Source organism: Candoia aspera, chromosome 14, assembly GCF_035149785.1.
Source record: "Candoia aspera isolate rCanAsp1 chromosome 14, rCanAsp1.hap2, whole genome shotgun sequence".
NCBI classification, from domain to species: Eukaryota; Metazoa; Chordata; class Lepidosauria; order Squamata; family Boidae; genus Candoia; species Candoia aspera.
Window position 1 is genome coordinate 7129136 of NC_086166.1, and position 25614 is coordinate 7154749.

Here is a 25614-nt window from a genome sequence, read left to right on the forward strand (position 1 = left end):
AGCATCCTCTGTGTTGTTCCCCACACCCCCCAAAAAACCCTAACCTTTGGCAGTCTGCAGGGAGCTTAAAAATAAGTTTCCTGCATTAACAATGAAATCAAATTCTTTAGATTATTTGATACTTTTTAATTGAACACTTTAAAAATTGCCTTGAGAAGCTTGCGGACACTCATTCAAGCAAGAATGGCCATTTTCTCACAAAAGTGGGGCTTTGGCGCCCTGTGTTTTAGCAGGACGTGGAAATGTTCTTTTCTCCTTTAATTCCCAAAAGGCTGAGGCCACAAGGAGAGCCGGAGAGCCTGTGAGGTAGGTGAGAAAAGCACACATTAGATTTCTGCAGAGAATGTGCTTGCCACTTAACGCCAGAGGGCTGTGTAAACTCTTTAATTTTAATGAAGTGAAATTGGAATTTGTGTAGAAACATCAGAAAAAGAAAAATCCCTAACTGCATCAAAGCAAGCAGGTTAATTTGAATGCAAACTTAAAGCTTTTGTGTGCGTGCGTGGGGTGTGTGTGTTGTATTTTCCAGATGAAAACAGATTCATTTGCGGTGCTCTTAACCTTATTTAAAAAAAAAAAAAAAAAAAAAAAAGAGCTTGAATTTGACCACTCAGCCCAGCTGCTTCACCTTCCCGCCCCCACCACGGAAGCCGGCCCTCTCCTGATTTAAAAGCCAAAGAGGGTAAGTCCCCTGAAGAGGCATGATATTTTCAACAAATCTAATTATCCTCCATCAAGCGAATGCTTCCAACGATAGCTTAGCGGCTGTGATATGTCAAGAGGCAGGACCCGCCCTGCGGGGTGCCACAGTTGGAATTCTGCACGTACAGCCCCCGTCGCCGCATCTCCAAGGGGACGGTGCCGAGCGGAACAGCTGCAGGAGCTGGCACTGGGAACGGTCCGTTGGCTGAAGCGTTTTCCCTAAGAAGGACGGTGACGCTAGCTGGGCTTTTTAAGCTTCTGTCAGCTTAGAAAGTAAAAAGGGGCACATTTCGGTTTCACAGATACGTAAAGAAATATATGCCCTTATCCTTTTTGTTTCTCTGTTGTTTTCATCTAATCCTCTGCAGACCAGGGTAGGGATATCGGAAGCTGCAGATTAAACCCGTACGGAGCTGGGGAGGCAAGTCGCTGGCTTAATTTTTTTTAACCGCGGCCCTGAAATTTACCTGAAAGCGAAGAGTGATTCAGGGGCCATCGTGCCATAGTGTGGTTTGGTGGGAGAAGGCACAATGGATAGGGCTAAACCACAAATTGTATTATGGTTTGGCGTGAGAGATCCCAAGGGTCTTGAAGGCATTCTTGGGGATAAAGGCTATGCCGCCTTGCTTTGCAACTTACCTTCCGTTTGAAAAAAGTCAAACAGGCCAGCACTCCTGCTGAGCATCAAAGAAGATGCTTGTAGACCAATGGTCATCTCCAGATGTCACATTAGACACTCCAAAACTAATACCTCTGAGCCTACTTTCTCCCTACCCTGTGACAGCTCCAGAAACTGGTTCCAAATTCAGCACAACCCAGAAAAGCTTGTGAGGCTAATGGCTGTGTGGGCTTGGATAGCTCCCTCTATGGTGGCGTACTTAGGACAGGGCTCAGGCAAGCTGTTTCGCAGCAAATGTGGTCCCCAAGTCCCAAACTCAGTGTAGAGGAGGCTGATGTCTCTTCCTGCCCCCTCCCTGCAGCTGCAGCGTAGTTGGGAGTGGCCAAAGGCAGGCTTGAATCAAAAGTGGTTAAGAGTTATCCATCCCCCCATTAGTTGGTGACAACCAGGCATACTGCTAAGTGTTCAGCTGTCAACAATGAACAAGCAAAGACAAGAGCACCTCAGATCTATCTGTTCCAGGCTGTGTCAGCCCTCTGAGACAGGCAAGGTCAGGAAAGGGGAGGTGCTAGGAGTCTTTTGGTGTACCTTATTGCAGTTAGTGTATTATAACAGAATCTCGAAAGCCCACCCAAGGCCCTCTCTACTGCAACTTAGGAAAAGGTAAAGGCTCCCGTTTAGTCGCGTCCGACACTAGGGGGCGGTGCCCATATCCCTTCCACGGCCGAGGAGCCAGCATTGTCTGAAGACGCTTCCGCAGTCACGTGGCCAGCATGACAGTCACAGAACGCTGTTACCTTCCTGCTGAAGCGGTACCTATTTATCTATTCGCATTTGCATGCTTTTGAATTGCTAGGTTGGCAAGAGCTGGGGCAAGTGCAGGAGCTCATTCCGTCACACGGTGCTCGGGTCTCAAACTGCCGAACTTGCAACCTTCTGGTCGACAAGCCTGGCGTCTTAAGCACTGAGCCACCACACCACCCCTACTGCAACTTATACCTAGCAAAATCAAGGCAAAGTCATGTTGAGTTTCTTTCTCACACTTTCTACTTTCCCAGGACCCGAGATTTTTTCTGCTCCACTTTCTCCTGACGTTCCATCACAGGCTGATGGGCTGCAGTGGTGAACAGGACTTTGGGCCAATCACTCTTTCTCAGCCCAAGAGCCACTGTGGTGTTGGATGAGGAGCTGGGAGACCTGGGATCAAGTCCCCGCTCAGTGCAAAAGCTCCACAGGGGACTTAGGGTTGGTCATTCTGTCTCAGCTCAACCTACTTCAGAGTGTGTTGCTGTGGGAGAAAATTGGGAGGACCAAATGCTGTGTATACTGCCTTGGGTTCCCATATAAATCTTAAAGAGAAATCAAATATGGAAGCACAGGCATGCAATGATTTACCTATTAACTCAGGCAATCAACCAAGCAGCAAACAACAGCCCAATCAAAGAACTCCCAAAGAGAGAACAACACCCCCACCAACACAAGCAGGGCAAGCCACAGTATATAAACTGAGAGCAAGGCCCACTCCCTCTTCGCACTGAAGATGTTGCCACGTCTGGCAATGAAACATCTGCAAGGAAACAACCAGGCTCAGAGAGCACCCAGGACTCCACAGTTCAACCCTGAGCTACAAATATTCGCTTCAATTGGTACTGATTTACCCCCACTGGCTTCAAATAACAGGAGTGAGCACTTGGGATCAAAGGAGGGAGAGAAATTAAGACCCACAACAGCTTCTCTCTCTCTCCCTGCCCCCCATGAGCTGATTAATACAGGGTTGAATGGAAGGAAAAGGGCTTCAGCAGCAGCTTCCTGCATCCAAGCCTTTGATACCTGCTCCCTCTACCCTTCTGAACCTGAAATACCATTCATCAGGGACCAGCCTCCCCTCTAGGTGACCTGCATCTCTTAAACGCCGTAAGGCAAGACTCCAGGCAGATGCCAGCCTAGTTTGCAGATACGTCCACAACGAACTGAACGAGTTCCTATTATCGTGCTGGCCGAGCCACTGGACTTAAAGGCACGCATCGGGGGAGGCTGTAATGCCGGGGGCCTTTTGCAGCACAGAGTGATGGAAACTAACAAAGCAACTTCACAGCAGGTGATGTTTTTCTCTTTCATCCGAACCACTGGGAGATTTGGCAGGACCCGGGTTGAACCCCCTGCCAACATCTTAGACAAATGACTCTCTTTTCAGCGGCTGTCTAGCTCTGGATTATTTTTTGTTTTGGGGAGCAGGGAAGCACGTCCTTGCAATTCTTGACAAGCGGCAATTTGTTCCCACTTCAGAGGGAGCTGGTCGATAGACCTGCATTAGCCTCGGTTAAGAGGCTGCTAATGGAGCAGAAAGAGGAATCTTTCTGCTGCTGATCAATACGAGGGAAGCTTTTAGCAGGTTCACCAAAGCAGACGATGCTTTGGCTGTCCTGAACTAGCCATGGGTGAGAAATGGAGCTGAAGGCCGCATTTAAGGGATGGAACCAACTTGGAGGGTTTTGGATTCGATTCCAACAAGATGCTTTGGAAAGCATCCGTAGCAGTCATCTGTAACTCTTGAAAGCTGCTGCCTCTTTTTCTGGAATCACACGACTCTTCTCCGAAGCCGCAACGCCTGCCTGGGAGAAGATGCAGCTGCTTTAAAGAGCTGCAGGCGAATGCTACACAGGTTTGCAAATGGAATCTGAAGTGTCGTACTGGATCAACCAACAGCACCATTGATTTTGTGTTTCTAACTTCGCTGGATCGCAGCAATGCTGCATGCCTCTGTCTATCGAAAACTCTCAGGAAAGAAATTTAAAAAAAATAAAACTTTGGTCCTCTAAGCATCACTCCAAGAAAGAAGAGATCCCAGATTGAGTGTACAAGGTGAAATAAGCGCTTCTCGGTGGAAAACACAGGGAAGGAAATAATAAGATTTTTCACCTGTTGGTGCCTGGTAACAGAACGAGACAGAGTGTATGATCTGGAACCCGCTCATAGAGTGTTTTGACTCTGTGGTCCAGAGTCCTGATGGCTTTCTTTAAACCAAGTTCCTGGGGAGAAATTATATAAATGTTTTCCGTGAAACAAACGAAGCAAAACAACGAAGTCACACCTATTAGGATGTAGGAAGTTGCTTTACAACAGACAAAAGTTGGCTTCAAGAAACTCTGCTTAGCATTTCAGTTCAAATGTCAATGACAAATAGGTTACTTAAGTACTGTGAAAATAACAGAGCAGCTGTCTCCAACCTGGTGCCAGACAGAAAGGCTGGACTTCAATTCCCATAATCCCTCTCACAAATAGTTTTTGGAATTCTAGGTGCTAAAATCCAATATACCTGGAGAGCAGAAGATTGGGGGAAATTGCCCTAAATGGGTCCAAAGGCAGATAGAAGTAAATGCATGTTCAAGTGGATGTGGTGTCACAGGAGGTAGCAGCATGTAGCTGGATTAAGAAGCTTAAAAAGGTAGACCTGGTTAGGATTGGGAATAGGAGACCACTTGGAAATCTCAGGACCATAGGTTGGACTGGGAATCTGAAATACTATTCCAGAAGGTGGCACTGCAAATCACTCCCCGGACACTCCCAAGACAGTTGGATGACTGTTATCATGAACCAACCAGAGTCTGTGCTTCATTTGAGGGATGATTTTAAAAAAAACTTCTTTTAATTGGCTCAAAATGAGCCTTAGTCATTTGAAGGCCTGGTTAGGTCAAAAGGAGCCATGCACACACCCCAGAACAGGCCAAACTTCCAAGTCAAACCCACTCATTTTTGAGGGGGAAGGTTATTCGTAGTTGTGAGCCAAATGAGCACCAACCAAGCAGGATATGAGTCAGATCAATGGTAGGGCTGTGAAGAGTCCATGAAGCCAATGCACCCATTTCAGTGACAGCAACGTGAGCGATGGATTTCTGCAGATGAACTTTCACTCATCCCAGAACTATCTGCTGCATGAAAGGGAGGCATCAGAATCTGACTCCCCTGTGGAGTCCTTGGTGCTCCCTGAGCTGGGTGGTTGGCTTGCAGACATTTCGTTACCCAGCTAGGGAACATCATCAGTGCGAGGGAGGGTGGGGTTGGCTCCCTGTTTATATACAGTAGTTTGCCCTGCCAGTGTTGGAGGGTGTGTGGTTTTCTCCTTGGCAGGTCCTTGATTGGGGTATTGTTTTCTGCTGGATTGTTTGTCTGCTTGATAGTTTGTCTCCTTGGTAGGTCCTTGATTGGGGTATTGTTTGTTTGTCGAGAGAAAGAGACAATAAAAGAGCAAAGAAGGAAACAAAAAGACCAGACCACATGCTCTCCAGCAGCCAACATCCAGATAAGCAGAGACAAAGAGTCAAGCAGGAAACACTACTCTGATCAAGGAACTACCAAGGAGAAAACCACACCCCACCAACACTGGCAGGGCAAGGTACTGTATGTAAGCAGGCAGCCAACCCCACCCTCACTCGCACTGATGATGTTGCCTAGTTGGGTGATGAAACGTCTGCAAGCCAACCACCCAGCTCAGGGAGCACCAAGGACTCCATGGTTCAGCCCTGAGCTGCAGAGGTTCTCTTCTTACTCTCCTCCTTTTACCACGTAATGTAACCTTGGCTTGCTAAGGACAAAGCTCACCAAATCGAAGGGTTGCTGCTTCTGCTGGAGTCCTGCCCCTCCTCTGCCCTCTTCTTTGGTGAGGCAGACCCATCGGAAGAGGGTGGGGGACGTGAGGGCTCTTCTGCTCCGCAAGGTGCTCCCTTGTAGGGTTTGGAGGGCCCTGGAGGCACTCTCTGGGGGCTGGAATCCTGCCAGAGAGACCCCCGAACAACACAGCTTAACAGACCATGTTTCAAATCAGAGCTGTGGCCTTGACTATCATGCTAGGCCCTAGGGCTAAGAAATGGGGACAGCCCAGATGAAAACTGCTTAAATTGAAATGTTTCTCATAATTTCTCCCCTTCCCTTCCCTTCCTTTGTAAAATCAGGTCAGATTCACTTAATGACTGCTTAGCAACCAAAATTCTGGTCTCAATTGTGGTTGTTAGGCGAGGACTACCTGTACAGAGAGAATGAGTGAGGACAGGATTGCCAGACAAATCTGTGGAGGAACAGTGAATGGGTTGAGAGGATGGGGAAGATAGAGGAAGTCGTGGTTGGGTGGAGTTGATGAGGTTCTGAAACAGAGGGGAGAAATATTAAGGTTCTGAAAGGGGCCCTGGGTGAACGTTGTGGATGTGAGGATGATTTGTAAGGAGAGAAAGGCATGGAGAGGTGTAGGGAGTGGGGCTGGTGCAAAATGCTTAGCTACATTTCCTTTTCTTTTTCTTACTGTCTGCCTTTAATTTCTTTGGTTTACCATAAGTGCCGTTTGTTCAGCACCGCCATAACTTCAGTCGCTGAACAAGTGGTCATAACTCGAGGACTACCTGTACTGATTTTTACCCCATTGCTGTGCCCTGCACAGTCACTTGCCATGATGGCAGTGTGTGCGTGTGTGTGTGTGTGTGTGTACGGTTGGGGTGGGGAAAAGCCCCCCCCCCAAAGGAAGTAGGAGCGAGTGTGCTCAGTGGCTGTCAAACGGGAAGGATTTTTAAGGGCAAAAAGAGGAAACGAAGGAGAGGAAAGTCAGAATGGGTATCCCATGCTATGACATTTTGTCCTTATTTATGGCCACACTTACTCAGAAAGCAGTAATTCCTCCGTCTTCCAGTCTGGGGATCCCTTGGCCAAAAAATGGAACGCAAACCTTTCAGGTGGCCCAGTTGTTCTTGCAGCTCCATCTCACCTCGGCGTTTCCCCAGCCCGGCCAAGTAAATGACGCCTTCGTTTTCCCGGTCCCTTTCCAGCTCTTTCACCAGCATCTCACCATCGAGGGTCGTCTCAGTGACAGGCCGCTGAACCTCACGGGCAGAAGACCAAAAGGCAGGACAAGCTGACAACACTGGTTTGCACAGGCTGGAGACCCTTCCTGCTGCACTGGGCGAGACGGGACCTTTGTCTGGTTTCACCCACCATGTTTGTGGGATAAACCACAATTTGCTGAGGTCACGTAACATGCTAAGCAATGGTTTGTTTAATCGTGGTTTTGAATGAACAATGATTGCCAGGGATCTCATTTAATATTCAGCTCTTCTTCTGGGTTATATTGACGCTATTTTCCCTTCTGGAGGGAACCAGTACGAAAAAACAAATGTAAATACAATATAGAAGATAATAAATATAATCTTCTATAAACTTTCCTTTCTGTAATAACAGAAAGAACACAATTATTCCAATAACAGCACGCATATTGCAAATTGCAGCCCGATGCTTTGGGAGGGCATCCGGTTGGGAAAAACTGATTTAAATCACAGTGAAGGCACTTTACAATTGGGACTGGAATTTTGGTTGCTAAGTGAATCTGATCTGATTTTATGACCGTTTTTGTGGAGGTCATTAAGTGAATCACTGTGGCCGTTAAGCAAACCATGTGGTCATTAAGCAAATCACACAGTTCCCCACTGATTTTGCTTGCCGAAAGCCAGCTGGGAAGGTCAAAAATGGTGATCATGTGACCATGGGTCTCTGCAACGGTCTAAATGCGAACTGGTTGCCAAGCACTCAAATCATGATCATGTGACTGTGGGGAATGCTGTGACGGCCGGTTGCAAGTTGGTTTTTCCAGCACCATTGTAAGTCTGAAATGTCACTAAATGAATGGTCGTTAAGCGAGGCCTCCTGTACAATATTTTAAGAAGAGAAATGAAGGGCCCAAGATTTCTGCAGGCTACACTCCTGTGCTCGCTCTCCCAACCCTGAGGTTTAAAGCCAAGCCGTAAGCCTACCTTGATGGCAGATCCTGCAACTTCTGCTCCGTTCAGCTCTTCCAAGGCAAGCTGGACAGCTTCCAGCACTTCATATTGGACGCAGAGATGGGGCTTTGGGAAAGACAAAACGGGCACCTCGGTTCAGATGTAATGGCCCCCAGCAGATAAATGAGGGGTCTGGTGCTTTCCCAAGCCTTGGACGTCTCCTTGATCATGTAATTGCCCCAAATCCTCCTGGGTGACTGATGGGGTCCTTCTGTTTTTCCATCAAAATTACCAGTTCAAGGCAAGGGCCTATTTTAGGAACGTGAAAATTGCCCAGAGGTGTGGGGGGGAAATGCAGCAGCCTAGATCCCTCTGGGATTTGCACCACCCACCCCAGTGCAGCAAAAATGTTCAGCTACTTGCCTTAAACGTTTCTGAAATGAGCTGGATTGACCGAACATGGCCGCACTTCCTAAAGACTTTCCTCACAGTCTTCAGACAAACGTCTTTGGTAAAAGGGCCTGCGTAGATGGTCAGCATGTCGGAAAACTTGGCCCTCATCTGGGAAAAGAAGGCTGGATTTCAGAAATGGAGCAAACCAAACTGATCAACTGCTTTTCACCTCTCAGGGTTGTCGCAGAGGAGCAAGCTGGGTTTTTATGAGCAACCCTCATCTGGAACAGCCCACAACCAGGTTTGCACACACCACCCTTAAGGCCAAACCAAACTGAATGACAGCTCAGTGCGATGTCTAAATCAGCAAGAGAGCTGGTGGGGGTGATTCCAAGGATGAATAGAAGGCAGAGGGACATCTACTGATAAATCTCCCGGCCTCCACATCTCTTGGCTCAGAGTGGGGAAAAAGCAGCTGAAGGATGGGAAAGGTGGGTCCAGGCTGAAGGAGACCATGCCTACTGGACCCTCTTTGGTCTTGCTAGAAATCAGAGTAAATTTAGGGCTACAGCCTCCCTAGAGGGTTAAGAGGGACGCGGTGGTGCTGCGGGTTAAACCGCTGAGCTGTCGATCGGAAGGTCGGCGGTTCGAAACCGCGCGGCGGGGTGAGCTCCCGTTGCTCGTCCCAGCTCCTGCACACCAAGCAGTTCGAAAACATGCAAATGTGAGTAGATTAATTGGTACCGCTTCGGCGGGAAGGTAACGGCGTTCCGTGAGTCATGCTGGCCACATGACCCGGAAGTGTCCTATGGACAACGCCGGCTCCAAGGCTTTGAAACGGAGATGAGCACCGCCCCCTAGAGTCGGACACGACTGGACTTTACGTCAAGGGAAACCTTTACCTTTACTACAGCCTCCCTAGCAGAGAGCAGACCTGAAGACCACTGCATTGAATCCTGCTTTGAGGACACCAGTGAGCAAATTCTTGCCTGCTCCTTTGCGGGAGCCCTTCAGGTGGTTTCATAGGATACCTTACAAGCTCATCCAACCTTTCCTTACAATTCCAGCAATCAACGTTAGGTGCTGAATGTTTGCAAGAACAAGAGAAACCCCTTAGCCTGAAGAACAGAGGTTCCTCTGAATTTATACTCAGCCAGGGATTTCTGTATTAGAACTGACCTCAGAGCATTTCCTCCTATAAACCATAAACCATGGGAGAGACACCTCCAAGCTTTCTTGTTAGCAGCTTAATTCTGCGGTTGCTACTATTTTATAGCTGCTGCTGTTAAATAAGAAAATCAGGACTCCAAAATGTTTCTCTACCTGTCAAAAATCACACAGAGGTCTACCTGTAAATCTGACTTCCACAATCTGGTCTCTCTCTAGGTATAGGGACTGCAACTCTCCACATTTCCTAGCAAATAAGGCCATAATTAAGAATTCAGGTAGTTGATATCCAGGTTGGAGAAAGGTATTCTAGATCGCTACTGCCCACCTTTGTTGTAGAAGATTCGGCAGATCTCTTTACCTTTGAACTGGATTCTGCAAGGAGGTCAGCTGTAACGTGCTTTGAACCCAAAACAAATTGAATTACGCTGAAGGAAGACTTAGGGATCTCTTCCAGGGCTTTCTGGAGAACCTAAAAGGGCAATGATGGAACTGGGAGACATTTTAGAGATCGACACATTGAAGAAAGGTGGGATGCTTAGAAAACGAATATAAACAGCCGTGAAGAAAAAGCCATAATACGATGCCAGATTGCAGAGGTAGAAAAGAGAGAAGGCGAAGAATTCTCTGTGTTAACTTGGCTTCCGCTGGGAAGTACCACGTCCATATGCTTCTCAGCTTTGTAAAATGGAAATCAGGGTCGAGAAAAACAACAGAACAGTATTTATAACTCACTTGCTTATTTAGGGAAGCCATATGATTCTGAACATCGCTCTGTTCTCCCAGAAGCAATGTTTTTTGACCGACAGACTGTAAGCTCTCTAAAAGGCTAAAAGACAAGAAGAAAAGCCAAAGTTAAATATACTCGTAGTGTGCTATGAAGAAAGGGTTCTAAAGTATACCTCAACCTTAAGTTGGTCCCAGGAGCAACTTCATTTACCAATGTGCTCACTTTTTTCTTTTCATTGCAAAATAATATTCCACTTTTTAAAAAACAAAGGAAAGTAGTGATTATCGTCACTTCCCAGAAACAGGAACTCACTAATTCAGAAGCTATTGCATCCCTGCTGAACAGGAAGCAATACAGGTAGTCCTCGTTTAACGACTATTTCTTTAGTGACGGTTCGGACTTACGACAATGTTGGAAAAACGACTTACGACCAGTCCTCACACTTAGAACTTTGCAGTGTCCCTGCAGTCATGTGATCACAATTTGGGTGCTTGGAAACTGGTTCCCATTTATGACCGTCACAGCATCCCGTGGTCACATGATTGCCATTTTCAACCTTCCCGACTGGCTTCTGGCAAGCAAAATCAGTGGGGAACCCACGCAATTTGCTTACCGCCCACTATGATTTGCTTAATGACCACTACAGAAAGGTCATATAATTGGGTCAGATTTGCTTAATGACTGCTCCACTTAGCGACCAAAATGCCAGTCCCAATTGTGGTCGTTTAGCAAGGACCACCTGTACTAAAGGTCAGAAACCACCCAAAGGCACCTTCTAATTCAAGGCATAATGGTCCTGAAAAGCCTCACTGGGGCTCGGCAAATCCATCCTGGATGTGATGTTGCAACTACATTTATGTTTTAATTTTTTGTGAAAAGGTTGCCATAAATCAAGCCTGAACAAACGTAAGAGGGAACATATTATAATCGGAACAGAGTGAGTAAACGAAAGGTGGTAATTCCAGATTAAAATGCTACCAAGGAAGCAACTGCAGGGCAAAAAAGCTTTGCAACCATCTAAAAACAGGCCATGGTATTGAATTTCCCAGTCTGGCTGCTTTGCAGAATGAACTGGCAACTGATAAGAGCCTGGCCCATTCTTTTGGGGACGGCGTGTCTTGCAATTTGAATCCGTGTGGAATAGCATATTTTCACAGCGTTCTTTCCAGAGATTCTGCCAGGGTATTTAATAGTTTGGAGAGGAAGCCAAAAAACCATCTCAAGAGACCTCAACGTGAACTTTCTCAAGCCAAGACGGCTGTTTTACAAAAAGAGAAGTAATGGTATTTACCCTTGGCTGGGATTTCGTGCCCCTTTCTGGATCCTGTTCTTTTGTTTTGCCCTGACCCAGCTCGCTGCCTCTCCCATCTTCCTTTGCTCTGACAATCTGGCTTCTAGGTTCAACTCTGCAACCTAGGGTGAAAAAAAAACCCCTAATATTACAAGTTCTTCCCTTGCATGTTTTGCTTCCAATCACTTCTTCTCTGAGATGGAAGCTAAGTCTAAGTGCCTCTCACAGGACCTCCCAGGGGTATCTCCCTACCTTTTTGTACCCTGGGTCCTCCCATGTGGCTCTAAGGGCTAGAAAGATGTGCCCATTCCCTTCTTACACAATTGAGAACCCCTTGAATCACCCACCAGCCTGTTGCATGTTGTAGCTTTCATTATTCATTTTGTTCAATGGGCTTGCAGAATAAACTCTTCCTTTTATTGGCTTCTAGTTAGGACCAACAGGAGGGATCAGAGGTCGCAGGATGGCTCTGGGTTTGTATACAGATAGTCCTCGACTTACAACCATTCGTTTATTGACTGTTTGTAGTTAGGATGGTGCTGAAAAAATTGACTTATGACTGGTCCTCGCATTTACAACCCTCACAGTGTCCCTGCAGTCACGTGATCAAAATTCAGGCACTTGGCAACCGGCTTGCACTTACGACGGTTGCAGCATTCCAGGGTCTTGTGATCGCCATTTGCAACCTTCCCAGCAGGTTTCTGACAAGCAAAGTCAATGGGGGAAGCCAGATTCACTTAACGGCCACAGTGAGTCCCTTAATGACCGCAGCAAAAAATGTCATAAAATCGGGTGTGACTCACTTAACAACCACCTTAGCAATGGACATTCTAGCCCCAACTGTGGTCATCAGTCGAGGACTACCTGCATGGAAGGTCCAACGTTCAATCTTCAACATCTTCAGGTAGGGGTGGCAGCAAAGGACACCTGCTGAACAGTTGACGGTCCGTTCCTAAAACGCTGAGATGCCACTAAAATAAAACTCCCAGCACTATTCTCCATCATCCATATTGGCTGGGGCTCCAACATGCACTTTCCCTACTGCTGAGAGAAGCAATGGGTCACACTGCAGAATGTGACTACCTCCCATTAAAAAAAAAATCAGTGAACTTGCTAAAGAGGCATAACTATAAACGGAATTATTTGGCAAATACTGTATGATGTAGGGATACGTTTATTCCTCTCCTTCAAACAACAGTCTAGAAGAATCAAGGTGCCTACTTTCCTGGGTCCCTGGTCAATGAAATACTGGGCCAGCTCAAGGGCACACTGGGCGTCTTCTGTGGGATCGTGACCCATTTGGGCCTTGGACTGAATTTCTTTCCTACAAGGAGAAGGAACAGTGCAAACAGCCCATGAATAACTAAACACTGTATTGTGTAGCAAAGAAGCAAGCTAATTTCAAGCTATAACTGGGATCATGTATCAAGCTAAGCTAAGGCCTGGTTTGCTCAACATATAGAGCCATAAACCATGGTTTGCAAACCATGAAGTGTTCAGACATGTAAATCAAAACCAAATAAACTGCATTATGGTTTAGCATGAAGTCTGAACCCATTTTGATTGATGAAGCTGATTAGTCATTCCTAAATACTATGGCCATAATTCCAGGTCTAGTTGAAACAGAACTACAGGTGGAAAGGGACGCTTCCACTAGACCAGTGTTTCTCAACCTTGGCAACTTGAAGATGTGTGGACTTCAACTCCCAGAATTCCCCAGCCAGCCTTGCTGGGGAATTCTGGGAGTTGAAGTCCACACATCTTCAAGTTACCAAGGTTGAGAAACATTGCACTAGATCACAAGGACAGGTTGCCAACCCAAGACTCTCTGCAGCTTAGCAGTGCCCATAGATTTATGAGAATGGGATGGAAAATGGGTTGCTGAACTACCACTCCCAGCATTCCTCAGCATTGCCCAAACTGTCATGGCTAACAGAAGTTACAGTGCATTAACATCTATCTATAGCTTCTTCCCCCGGGTTCAGAAGATAGGGCCTGGCCTAAAACCACCCCATAAAGTTTTTCTCTGTTGAGTGCCATCCCCAAACGGTGCTAACCCCTCTAGAAGTTTTAGATGACAAGTCCCATCATGCCCAGTCAAGCTGGGGAAAACTGATGAACCTGGGGACTTTCAGAGTCACGTAAGCAAAGCAGACAGAGCTTAGTCTTGCTGACAGTGGGCCTGTAGCAGCTGACGAGCCCATTTCCTAGCACAATCCTACCTGTCTGCGCAAATGTTAACTAATTCAAGTCGATAGGGTTGATGGGCCTGATGCCCTGCTAAACAGGTATAGGACTGAATTCAGTGGGGTGGATTCCCAGTTAAACAAACAGGATACCAAGTCTTAATTATCTGTAAACAATCCTACTCTCCATCTGAAAGGCGTTTCTTTCACGATGGAGCAATTCAAAAACGTCCTAATTGAAAAGTGTTAGGAGATGTGTCTGGAGGCAGAAACTCAGCACAAGCTTTCTTACCCTAAAACTGCTGCTGCTAAGAATTTCAGCTTGAACCTTTTGCCACCTTTCCTGGCAAAGAGAAGCGAAGTGTCTATAATGTTCGGATGAATCACCTGCAAGCGTTGGGGGAAAAAAACGACAGGTGTTTAAAAACGTGGGTCTTTAAACAAAAACAACAACATCTTGACCATCTGTGTGATACCTTCAAACAGGGACCCAGGACTTTCTCCTGCTGTAGCTAACTTCTGGATCAAAAGCCCATCCCTTAGGCCAAGACCTGATGGGTGAGAAGGAAATATTGCTGAGGGGTATACTCACTTCTAGAGCTCGAAGATCAGCATTTAAGGAATGACCCACTAAAATGGCATCCAAAGGCAGTAGATTCCTTAATCGGCCCTGGATTTCGGCGAGGGTGGTCTGGACGGGGCGAAGCAGCTTCTCTGTGATGCCAGAGTAACTTCAAAACACAACCAAGACAATATTCAGGGCCTTCCAAGAAGGTAACATGCTCCGACAAGGGCCTTCCAAGAAAGTAATAGATTCCAGACAAGGTAATGCTACTTCCGTTTCATGCCATTTTGAGAAACCACCAAACTTTCTTTCCTTTCTGGCCAACAATTCAAGCTTGGTGAGCACATGCTAGAAAAGGAGATGGTTACATCCTGACCTCACATATAGCCTGTAACCTTGGAGGCAACTGGTCAGAGAGGAATAATTATTCAACTGACACAAAGAACAGCTTTGGCACAGAACGGATCAAAGGATGGGGAATTTTTAGGAGGGAAAGGAATAAGCTTCTGCTCACACCCTCTCCTGTATATACACACAAGTGCTACGTGTAAAAGTTTAAAGCAAGCAGTTTATCTAAATGTGTGGTTTGGCCTTAAAAGCGGTATCAAATAGGCGAAGAACATTAATTTCAAGCAATTATAGTACCCAAACATTCAAAATCCTGGGCCGTGCCCAACTTTTACAAGTGTTACATGTTTTGACAACCTACCAGGTAAGGTAATTTCTTATTGGCAATTTGGGCTTGACAAGCTCATTCATAACACACCGACCGTTGGCATCCACCACTGCAATTCGGGTGAGTTCTGACCCCTTAGCAGTGAGACACTGGACAAAATGAAAAAGCCAAGGAAGAGTGAAGTAGGGCCGATGGTTCTCTGCAGTCCCCTGCCCCCAATATTCTGGTGGCCTGATGGCGTTCCTGTGATGCCTGGGAGAGATGGGAAGTGTAGTCCCACACCCCGCTGGAAGCCACTGCGATCGAGATTGTCGCGCTATAGAATTTGAACATCGGTGCGTGGCTGACTCCAGCATTCAGGGTCCCCAAGGAGGGGTTGGGGACCTGATTGGCAGAAGGAAAATACGGGGCAAACATCTCAGTATTGTTTTATACCAGGACGGGTCTTAAGGAAGCACTGGGCAGACCAGCCGTTTCCCTCTTTTCTGATACCTTTCCCATTTCCTTCCTGATACCCCCTTTTGGCCCCTCTTCACATGGAAGAAAAAAGACCAGTGGTTCTTCCCAGTGGTCTGAACGGATGACCAGCCCAGGCCTTTTGAAATGAGAGCTAGCTGCAGATTGTCCACCCCTGCATTTCAGCCTGTAACAGAAGGCTTAGAGCAGCCTTTCTCAACCATTGAATCCTGGAGGAACCCTTGAAATGTTTTTCAGGTCTCAGGGACCCCTTGCACATTCAGGCTCAAAGATAGGCCAGAAGTTGTGATGTGAAAGGTCCCCTGTGCAAGAACCGAGTCAGGTCTGACCCTCTGGGGGGACGCTGCTTTTGCGACGTTTTCTTGGCAGACTATAGAGAGGGATGGTTTGCCATTGCCTTCCCCAGTCGTCACCTTCCCCAGCAAGCCGGGTGCTCATTTTACCGACCTCGGAAGGATGGAAGGCTGAGTCAACCTGAGCCAGCCACCCGAGAGAGAATCCAGCTTCTGCTGGGATCGAACTCAGGTCATGGGAAAAGTTTTGGCCGCAATCCTGCTGCCTACCACTCCGTGCCACACGACGCTCTAGGCTAGAAGTTACAGAATTATGATATTCGTTTCATGGGTAGGCCTGTAGATATGCATGAACGGTGTTCTTAAACTGAAAATAAAGAATGAAACCTACCTCTTTAATGTGAAGTTGCCTGAATTGGAAATAATTTTTTAAATAAACCGTGATCTCCCAGGTTACCCCTAGTGACCTCCCAGGGAACCCGAGGGTGCCACAGAACCCTGCTGGAGAAACCCTGGCCTTCCTGCAAACCAAGGGTGAAATTCCCAGATTCATTTCCACCAATACATGCAAAAAGTGGTCCATCTTTGCTGAATGACGACAACTCTCAAATTTAGTCCTTCCCCTACCTGGCTGGAGAAGACGTTGGGAAGTTTTGCATGCACTTAGTCATGGATCAGAGCTCTACCCTGAATCAAGAATGGAAGACTTAACAGTAAACCTTTATCCATAAGTAAGAAATTGGATCCAACCTTTGCAAAGGGATGGGAAGTAAATAAACCCAAAAGAAATACCATTTCGCAGTCCAGTCCAAAGAGGGGGCTGCCATCTGTAACCGGGCCATTGCAGTGGGTATGAACAAAATGGCTGCAGTCGCCATAATCTGGAGAAGCAATGAACAAATGTAACATCGGCAGAAGGCGCGAAAAGCTAGCATGGCGCAGCAGCTGGATCCTAGACATGGAAGCCAGAATCCTATACTCTTGGGCCAATCGCAGACTGGGGAGAAAAAAACACCAGCTTATTGCTATCGTGCTGCTACAGCTTTGGAAGGAACAGAGAACCAAATGCAGACCATAGTTTTATTTATTATAACTACAGGTAGTCCTTGCTTAACAACCATTCGTTTAGCGATGGTTCAGACTTATGACGGTGCTGGAAAAAACCAACTTAAGACCTGTCCTTGCACTTACAACTGCCAGAGCGTCCCTGCGGTTGCAGCATCCCACGGTCATGTGACCGCCATTTTCAACCTTCCCAGCTGGCTTCTGGCAAGAAAAAAATCAATGGGGAACTGCGTGATTTGCTTAACAGCCACATGGTTCACTTAACGACCACTGCAAAAAAGGTCGTAAAATTGGATCAGATTCACTTAATGACCACTTTGCTTAGCAACCACAATTCTGGTCCCAATTGTGCTTGTGCAGCGAGGACTACCTGTACTAAAATTGTGACCTGTCCCTCTTCTAGATATCGAGAATTTGACAATAAATGTGGATTCTAAGACAGCTTACCTTCTAGAGGATAATCATGGAGATGCATCTCCTCAGGAGTTAAAATGTAACTTGAGAGACTGCAGCCCTTTTCTGCATATTTCTGAATTATGGGATCATCATCCATCTCTGAAATCAATGAGACATTTATGTTAAATATTTGTATTAGCATTTTTGCCCCCTTTCTGCCTGCATCTCTTCAATGCGTTTTAAGAGGACAGAAGGGAGTGGGGTGCCTGTTCATGCCGTTGATTTATTTTATTGGTTAGGTTTATAACTACTGCTTATCCACCGATTCGTCATACGGCAATTGACAGCATAAGTGTGAAAAGTGTAATAAAACATCCATAATGCAGCTTTCAGAAGTGTTAAAAAATAACTGCAAAATAAAATCAAGCCCCAAGAACAGCAACAGTTAAAAAAAAATGGCATTGTTTCATTCTTCACATTTGCCAATTTATTGTTTAACTTCAGTCTGCCTGGGACAGTGTATTCCATTTCTTGTCTGCTTGGAAATGAAGCACTTTAGAAATAAGGGAATTTTCAAATGACTCCATTACAATCAGCCCAATTTCACGAAGGGGCACAATTTGGTGCTTTCTCTCTCTCTCTATATATATAAAATTTATATATATATATATATATATATATATATATATATATATATATATATATATATATATATATATATATATAATTTATTTATTTATTGGAAAAACCAAAGTTGCCTGGGGAATGTGGTATATAAAGGGCCAAAATATTTGCACAGAAGTATGGCACGCTCAAGACCGCACACATTGCACACCAGGCATATCCACCTAGATGATCAGAAAATAACAGGTGTGTGGATGAGGGAATGGAAAAGGAATATATTACTACCTTCCCTGCTGAGCTGTTGACGGTCATTTATGCCCGCTCCACAAATTTTTTCTATAATGTCATCAGAGATGGAGGGCAGGGAGAAACGCTAATAAAAGAGAACAGAGGCAAAAAAGGCAAAGAAAATGACATCACACAATACTCCTTCCAGGGGAGGGGGACATTTGGAATTCTCTGAGCGTATCGAGGGCGCTCACACAATATGGCTACCTTGGGCAGGCATGGCCAACTGTAGAACCACCCCTGATGAAGCCACAAACTAGTGAAGTCGCTATACGCTACCTCTCCTGACCCACCCACCATCCCACAGCCCATCTTTGGGTTTTCTAGACAGTTTGCTCCCTTCTAAATAAAATCCTGGTCTGCAGCCCCTCATTACTTTTATTTTCTAAGAAGGCCAATTGAGTGCTCTGCAGCATATCAGCCTCACACTTAACCCTGTGTGCACATATATGGGATGTGTGTGTGTGTGCACGCACTGATACGTACTATAATTATATTAAAAGTATATAATGCATTTTATATTATACACACAGACACACAAATATGCATGAACCAAAATTTACAGATTTGCAAAAATAAGTAATGAAGAAAAACTGAACTCGACAGATGCACCCATCCCTAATGGAGCGCAGCATTAAAAAAAAAAATCCAGTGGGGCAGACAGCCTTGCAGGTTTCAACAGAGGGGTCTGCTCCTCACTTGTACACACAAAGGGACATGAGAAAGAGCTGGTACATATTCAACCGTGTCCTGAGCTGGAAGTTCCCACGGCATCAGGTACAGATCCAAGATTGTAACCATGTGGCTGGATCCCCACACTGGGCTTGTTTTATCTATGAAAAGCAGGTTAGACTTTTCATGTAAACAAACCTAACCAATAATGATATAGACTTGAAATTTTAAAAAAAGGCACTTGTCTGAGAGTATTTCCAGGGAATTCGATTCTTCAATCATCTCATAAATCCAAATTTTAGGCTAAGAAGCACAGAGTATAATTAAATGTTCAGAAGGGCCCCAAATATTTTCTTGCTAAATGTTTTGAGGAATTATTTTTCCCTCGTTTTAACAATCCAGTGATTGATGCTGCCTTCCCTTTGTTGACGGTTTCAGTTCCTCATCCGTGAAGTCCTCGGATACTCTGCAAACACAATTTATTAGAATGATCCAGCTCCCATGATATCTGGCGGTTGTGCATGTGGGTGCGAAAGAGATGGGGAAACTGGCTTTTTATTAAACAATAAGCACAGAATTCATTTGCAAAAGCCTCAGCTTGTGGTAAAAGCACAAACTGCCTTCTTCCTAACCTCCTCAAACCATGGATTGTTCTTTTAAAAAGAGGAAGAGGTGCAAGAGATACAGACAAGACTTTGTGGGGGGGGGGGATTCCCAAGAAAAACAAGTCTCTTTTGTGTCAACCCAGCCGGTCGTATTAATGACCTCGACTTTCAGGCAGCAGCGAGAGCGGGTTGGGGGGGAGAAAACTCATTCTTGAGAAGAATTGGAGGCTGGCTTGTTCCTGGAAAGTCTTGAACTTGCTCTAAATCGGAGACATATGTTTCCTCGCTGCTCAAAAGCCGTCCCCTCCTCCGCCAGTTTCCCCGGTTCAAAGTATCCTGTTAAGTGGAGGCTTGCAAGGGCAAAGAAGAAAAACAAAAGTTAACCCCGTTATTGGAAAAAGTTCCAGTTACTGTTGTTCTGCTGAAAGCAGCAGTGATTTCAGGAGAAAGATTCTTTTGCTTGCATCTGTAAAGCACACCACTCCGGTGAATGGCGAACCACAACTGGACTTGAGTTCTCTCTGCTAAGTTCAGGGCTGAGGGAGGGGTTGGACAAAGAACGTGGGCCTGCAAAATTTGGGATGGATTGAGCTAAATGCAGCTGTTGCAGGCCAAAGAAAACCTTGGGTTGCAGCGAAAAGGAGATGAACATGAGGAGGAAGTGGTGAAGCACCTGGCTGACCACAAGACAAGACTCTACAGGCTGTCTTTGGTTGGCAAGGTACAAATGTCAAACTCTTTCTGCTCTTCACAATTACATAAAAAGAACCTTGTAATACTTTTAAAAAGAAACACCAGAAGCAGGACCATCACCACGTTCATGCCTAACAAACGTTGGCTCAAGAAACTACAAGAAGATGCCACAAGTTGATGGCTTCTAGTCTGCTGGGTCCTCCTCTGGCAAGCAAGTAGACCAAGAAGAAGTGAACATGATATGACATTCACAGCTAATTATCCTTCAACCAACCAAGCTCCAAAAACCAATTTAACCTTCCACTTTATTTGACTGCACTTAACTGCCCCTCCTAGATTCAGAAGTCATGTTTTCTTCTCCAGGTTTGATTCATTGGTTTGTGGCTCTTGATTTGTTTGCCTGGTTTACTCTCCTGTTTGGTTCGAGCATGGCTTCTTAAGCCACAATTCCTGGCTAATTGTTCTAGGAGGTCTGCCATTTTGCCATATAATACACAATTCCCTAGACCAGCCATCCCACCCAATGGGTAGACTTCAATGACTTACGTGTCTGAATGTCTTTCGGAGATGTTTGAACTGCAGGTAGTACCGGTAGAAATGGAGCTGATCCACGTGGTGCAAAACTACCACCAGGACACCAGCCACATGCCTTTGGTGGTGGATACGACACCAACTGTACCACAAGGGACCAAGATTATCTCTTATGTTTCTTAGCTAGGCAAGCACGTGGACATCTGTTTCTCAGTTATCATACTGGTTTCTAAACATTGGGAACCAGAAAGCCTGGCTCCCCTGTGAATCATCTAGTGAGCAGCCTGGTAGGTGTTGATCTCATGGAGCAGTGTTTCGCAACTTTAAGATGTGTGGACTTCAATTCCCAGAATGCCCCAGCCAGCATGCTGGCTGGGGCATTCTGGGAGTTGAAGTCCACACATCTTAAAGTTGCCAAGGTTAAAAAGCCCTATCATAGAGTCATAGAATGTATGAGTTGAAAGGGACTTCACTGGTCATCTAGTCCCATTGCCTGCTCAATGTAGGAATTCTATAAACTCTTCTCAAGAGATGGCCATCCAGTTCCCATTTAGAAACTTCCAATGAGTGGGAGTCCACTGTTCTTGGCAGACTATCCCACCATTTCACAGTCAGGAAGGTCCCCTATTGACCCGAACCAATTTCACCTCATTGGTGCTTGTCCTGCCTTGATTTTCAACTGAGAACAGGTCCACTCTGTGGCATGACAGATATCATCATACTCAGTCTTCTCTTTTGCAAGCTAGACATGCCCAGATCCTTCAACCATATCTCAGAGGGCTTGGTTTCCAGACCCCTGATTATCCTGAGAGCCATGTCTGCTCGCCTCCCATTGAAACTAAGGTCAGCTAGTGAGCTTAGTGGTTATGTGCAGATTTGGATCTGAACTTTTTCTGTTCTCAGACTGAGTTCACATTCTGCATTAAGCCCAACTGGAACTTCTAGCCTTCAAAAATTGCCATAGTTGTAATTTTTTATATAACAGAAGAGGAAAATGACTAAATACATCATTGGAAAATATCATCATAGATGCATTCAATATTAAATTAGTAAAGGAAATCAGACCTATGTGGAACATCTACTGTTTTTTTAGAACCAACAACTTAAGGTAAAACCCCAAAAAGATGCCCATCCTTCTGCTAAGCCATAGTGATGTTTGTTCGGTTTAGTTTAGTGTGCTGAATTAACCTAAGCCATGTAAACCATGATGGGTGGCTTAATGCAATGTATGGATCCAGCTTAGTGTAGCTGATTCCAGAAATTATGGTTAAATTATTCATAGTTTAGAGTAAGATGCAAATCCAACCTTCATCACTGCTCTAATGACTATACTGCACTAGTGCTATCAAAATGTGAAACAATTTGTTAGAACTTCAGAATTAGGGAAATAGAGGTAGTCCTTGCTTAATGACCACAATTCGGACTGGAATTTTGATTGCTAAGCAAAGTGGTCATTAAGTGAATCTGACCCAATTTTACGACTTTTTGCGGCAGGCATTAAGCGAACCATGTGGTCTGTAAGTGAATCACGCAGTTCCCCATTGACTTTGCTTGCCAGAGGCTGGTCGGGAAGATCGATAATGGTGATCTCATGACCATGTGACGCTGTGACAGTCATAAATGTGAACTGGTTGCCAAGCACCCAAATCATGATCACATGACTGCAGGGATGCTGCAATGGTCGTAAGTGTGAGGACTAGTTGAAAGTCGGTTTTTCAGCACCATCGTAAGTCTGAGCTATCGCTAAACGAATGGTCACTAAACGAGGACTACCTGCAATTCAATACAGCTGTACACCTAGGTTGGACAGATATCTTGAGTAAGGTTAAGAGATGTCTACCTGGGCTGAGTGACGTTGTGATGTCTTCCCAGTGTGGCATACCTGAGGAGTTCATATAGTTGCTCATAGCCGATTTGGCCTTCTTCAAATATTTGAGTGGACAAATGGGGTTTCTTCACCTTGGAAACCAAGAGAATTGACTCAGGAGTGTTTGCACTCACCAAGAAAGTTTCAGTATTCAAGGCACCATTCCCACAAATAACATCCAGAAAGGCCAATTCATTTCTTACAAAAGAATGCCCCCAAACCAGATCAGATGCAAAGGAGAAACACAGTTAATAGGCAGAATTGTTAGTTATGTGTAACTTCACAAAAATGGGAAGTAATTAACATAAACACAATAAATATCAAGTGATTCCCATCCTAGAGGAGATTTACAAAAACAGCCCTCCCACACTGACAAATCCAGCTGTGAACAAAATAGAAGCAGCTTCTAAAAGTTTCTGGAGCTTTGTAAGCATTACTTGTGTTTTCTACTCCATCTCTGGTATCAGGACGAACAGAGACTCAGTTGCAGCATTCAGATTACAGGAACCTTTTGTCTAATTCTGGCTACCGCACTTGGAAAATAAATACAATGCAAAGCTGAAAGAGATGCAAGAACAGCCAACTGGAATAATACATCAGTGTGCAACTAATTATAACTTAATGATTCATAGATATAAAGAAAAATGAAGTGCAGCATTAAAAATGTAATACAGACTGAAACCCCTTACAGCAAACCTCTCTGAAAGAAAAACAACCCTTTTAAAAGACACAAACCAAAACAAAGCCAGAAAAATATTTGTAAAACTCCACCCAATATTTAAATTGGTAAAATATTTTTTTTTAATACAGGGGATGACAAATTAAAGGATGCGATAACGGCAAATCATTTGGAATAATATAACAAATCTTACTTTACTGGATATTTTAATTTCCTGATGATTTGGGCAAATGTCACTTTCCTCCATCTTCCTTTTTTTGTTAGCCTTCTGGGTCTCTCCTCCCATTTCCCTGTCTTCATAATACCTTTTCTTTATAACTCCATGAGTTTGTGCACCCATTTTGTTTATAAATATCCCTTCAAGTGGAATTCATCTGTAAAACATGAATAGCAACAGGGTAAAGAATTTTTTAAAAACCCATTTAATAAATTAATGGAGAAACAACTGCAGAGCAAGACAACTAGCAATGTTGCAACACCCATAATTGGAACAATACTGTACTAATAAATTGGAGCTCTACTTAATTCTGAGTAGGAATTAGGGAGATGCAAAAATGGGTGGCTTAATCCCCTTGACAGTCATGTTCAAAGAGTAAAAAAATCAGGATTCTGGTAGCACCTTTTCTGACGAACATGTTTTATTCAAAGGCATCAGCTTTTAATAAGCTACATGAAGGGAGCTGAAGCTCACCAAAGCTGATGCCTTTGAATAAATGAATTCTGTATGATTTTTTGCCTCGGTAGACCAATTTGGCTCTCCTCTTTCAGGTTCTAAGAATAAGTAATTCTAGAACCAACTTAACAGTAATTCCAATAGGACATCAAGTGAATCTGCATTTAATTTAACAATAATAGCAAGCCCCTGTGATTTTCAGTATTCTACCTTAATTTACTCTAATCCAATTTAATGAGAACAGCAGTGAAAGTAGAAGTAGCTTTTTTACGCACTTAGAACTATTCTACAGACACGGACTAAAACTGGGTTTTCCAAACGTGGCAACTTTAAGTCGGTGGACTTCAACTCCCAGAATTCCCCAGCCAGCCATGGTGGCTGGGGAATTCTGGGAGTTGAAGTCCACCGTCTTAAAGTTGCCACGTTTGGAAAACATTGGGTTAAAACAACTGGTACAATGCAATTAATTATACCCTCATAATGTACAATAAAGAGCCGCTCTCAGCCCACTCTTTGCACCCAGTCTCGCCTGGCGGGGCAGCAATTCCCATAATCCCCGGCCAGGAAGAGACTAGCAAGTTCCTCTTGATTTTAAATTTGGCTGGAGGTTATGGGGATAGAAGTCCAGCAGGTTTAAAGGCAGCAGGCTTAAAGCTGGAGCAGGCTACCCTAAACTGGTGCACATGCGGGTCTTTTGGTTCCATCTGTGAAATTCTTTAGGGGTTGCCACCACGTGTGAGCATGCAAACACGTGCAAGGGAGAGTTGGGCTCCTTCTTCTCTCCCCTGCATGGAAACCTTCCCCAACAGTTGATCTGTGAACGCCTTTCGCTGCTAACACCCAGTCCCCGTAGGAAAAAAAAGGGGGCAAGAAAGAAAAAAATGAAGATGATAGGAAGCCTCACCTGTACGCCTGGCTTCCTACCTAGGGTGAAGCCCCTGCATCGAGGAGAATCTCTGCTCGGTAATCGTCTCCCCGGGCCTGAGCTACCCCGCCCCGCAGTCGAGCCTCCGAGGAGGCGCCCTGAGCGAGAGAGCAGATCACAGGCGGCAGACCGTCGTAGCCGAGCGGCCGAAAGCGTCGAGGAGGGGCGGGGCTGCGCCGCGGCGGGCTGTTTGAAATGGCAGCCGCCGACTAGAGCGAGCGGGGCGGGATTAGAACGCGGCGGGGGGCGCGGGGCGGCGGTTGCCATGGCGACGAAACAGCTGGCCAGGTAAGGCCTTCCGGGCGGGGCCCGGGTTGCTTCGGCCCGTCGGGGGGTCGTTTTGACCAAGGGTTAGCGCAAGCCCAGCCCGTGCCGTGTTTGTGGGTTAGCGCGTGGTCCCAGCCTCGAAAACCAAGGTTCGACTAACCGGGGGAGAGGGCTGTAACGTGTGAATGCAGCCAGGGGTCGGGTGGGAGAGCTGGAAGGGTTGGTGTTCTGGAACCGAACTGCTCCTCCCCCCGTTTCATGGTCAGACTTCATGCAAGTCCGAAGCTGACGTCTTCTTTCTCCATTGGACAACCATGGATCATTCCCACAAGGGGCAATGTGACTTACAAGGGGCAATGTGCTTCACCAAGCTTAGTATTAATAAAAATAATAATGACTTGATAGGCAGACCAAAAATGCCAAATCCACTCCAAACATCTGGCTGACTGTGCAATCAACAACAACAATAATATGC

At 45.5% G+C, this 25614-nt stretch overlaps 1 protein-coding gene and 1 long non-coding RNA gene across 2 annotated transcripts in view; one reads left to right on the top strand and one right to left on the bottom strand.

Annotated features, from left to right (window-relative positions):
* Positions 1-25614, top strand: part of LOC134505436 (uncharacterized) — a 289243-nt gene that overhangs the window by 35540 nt on the left and 228089 nt on the right. The gene's annotated exons all lie outside the window — the stretch shown is intronic.
* Positions 103-24952, bottom strand: REXO5 (RNA exonuclease 5). Its single transcript, XM_063314802.1, has 19 exons — positions 24852-24952; positions 23468-23648; positions 22569-22687; positions 20744-20870; positions 18225-18312; positions 17367-17474; positions 16647-16735; positions 15118-15233; positions 14436-14574; positions 14136-14230; positions 12879-12981; positions 11658-11779; positions 10372-10465; positions 9998-10108; positions 8110-8637; positions 6966-7185; positions 5921-6090; positions 4241-4350; positions 103-299 (listed from the first exon to the last, which is right to left on the bottom strand). Exons 2-15 carry the CDS (start codon positions 23612-23614, stop codon positions 8488-8490), a joined length of 1608 nt encoding a protein of 535 aa, XP_063170872.1. The 5' UTR covers positions 23615-23648; positions 24852-24952; the 3' UTR covers positions 103-299; positions 4241-4350; positions 5921-6090; positions 6966-7185; positions 8110-8487.

Excerpts from the sequence above, each read along its gene's own strand:
- REXO5 (XM_063314802.1), bottom strand. The coding sequence starts at position 23,614 with ATGGGTGCACAAACTCATGGAGTTATAAAGAAAAGGTATTATGAAGAC. Across the intron at positions 15,234-16,646 it reads TTGGACTGGACTGCGAAATG|TGTCTCACTGCTAAGGGGTC; the intron begins GTATTTCTTTTG and ends CATTTTGTCCAG. Across the intron at positions 10,109-10,371 it reads TGGCTTCCCTAAATAAGCAA|GTTCTCCAGAAAGCCCTGGA; the intron begins GTGAGTTATAAA and ends TTGCCCTTTTAG.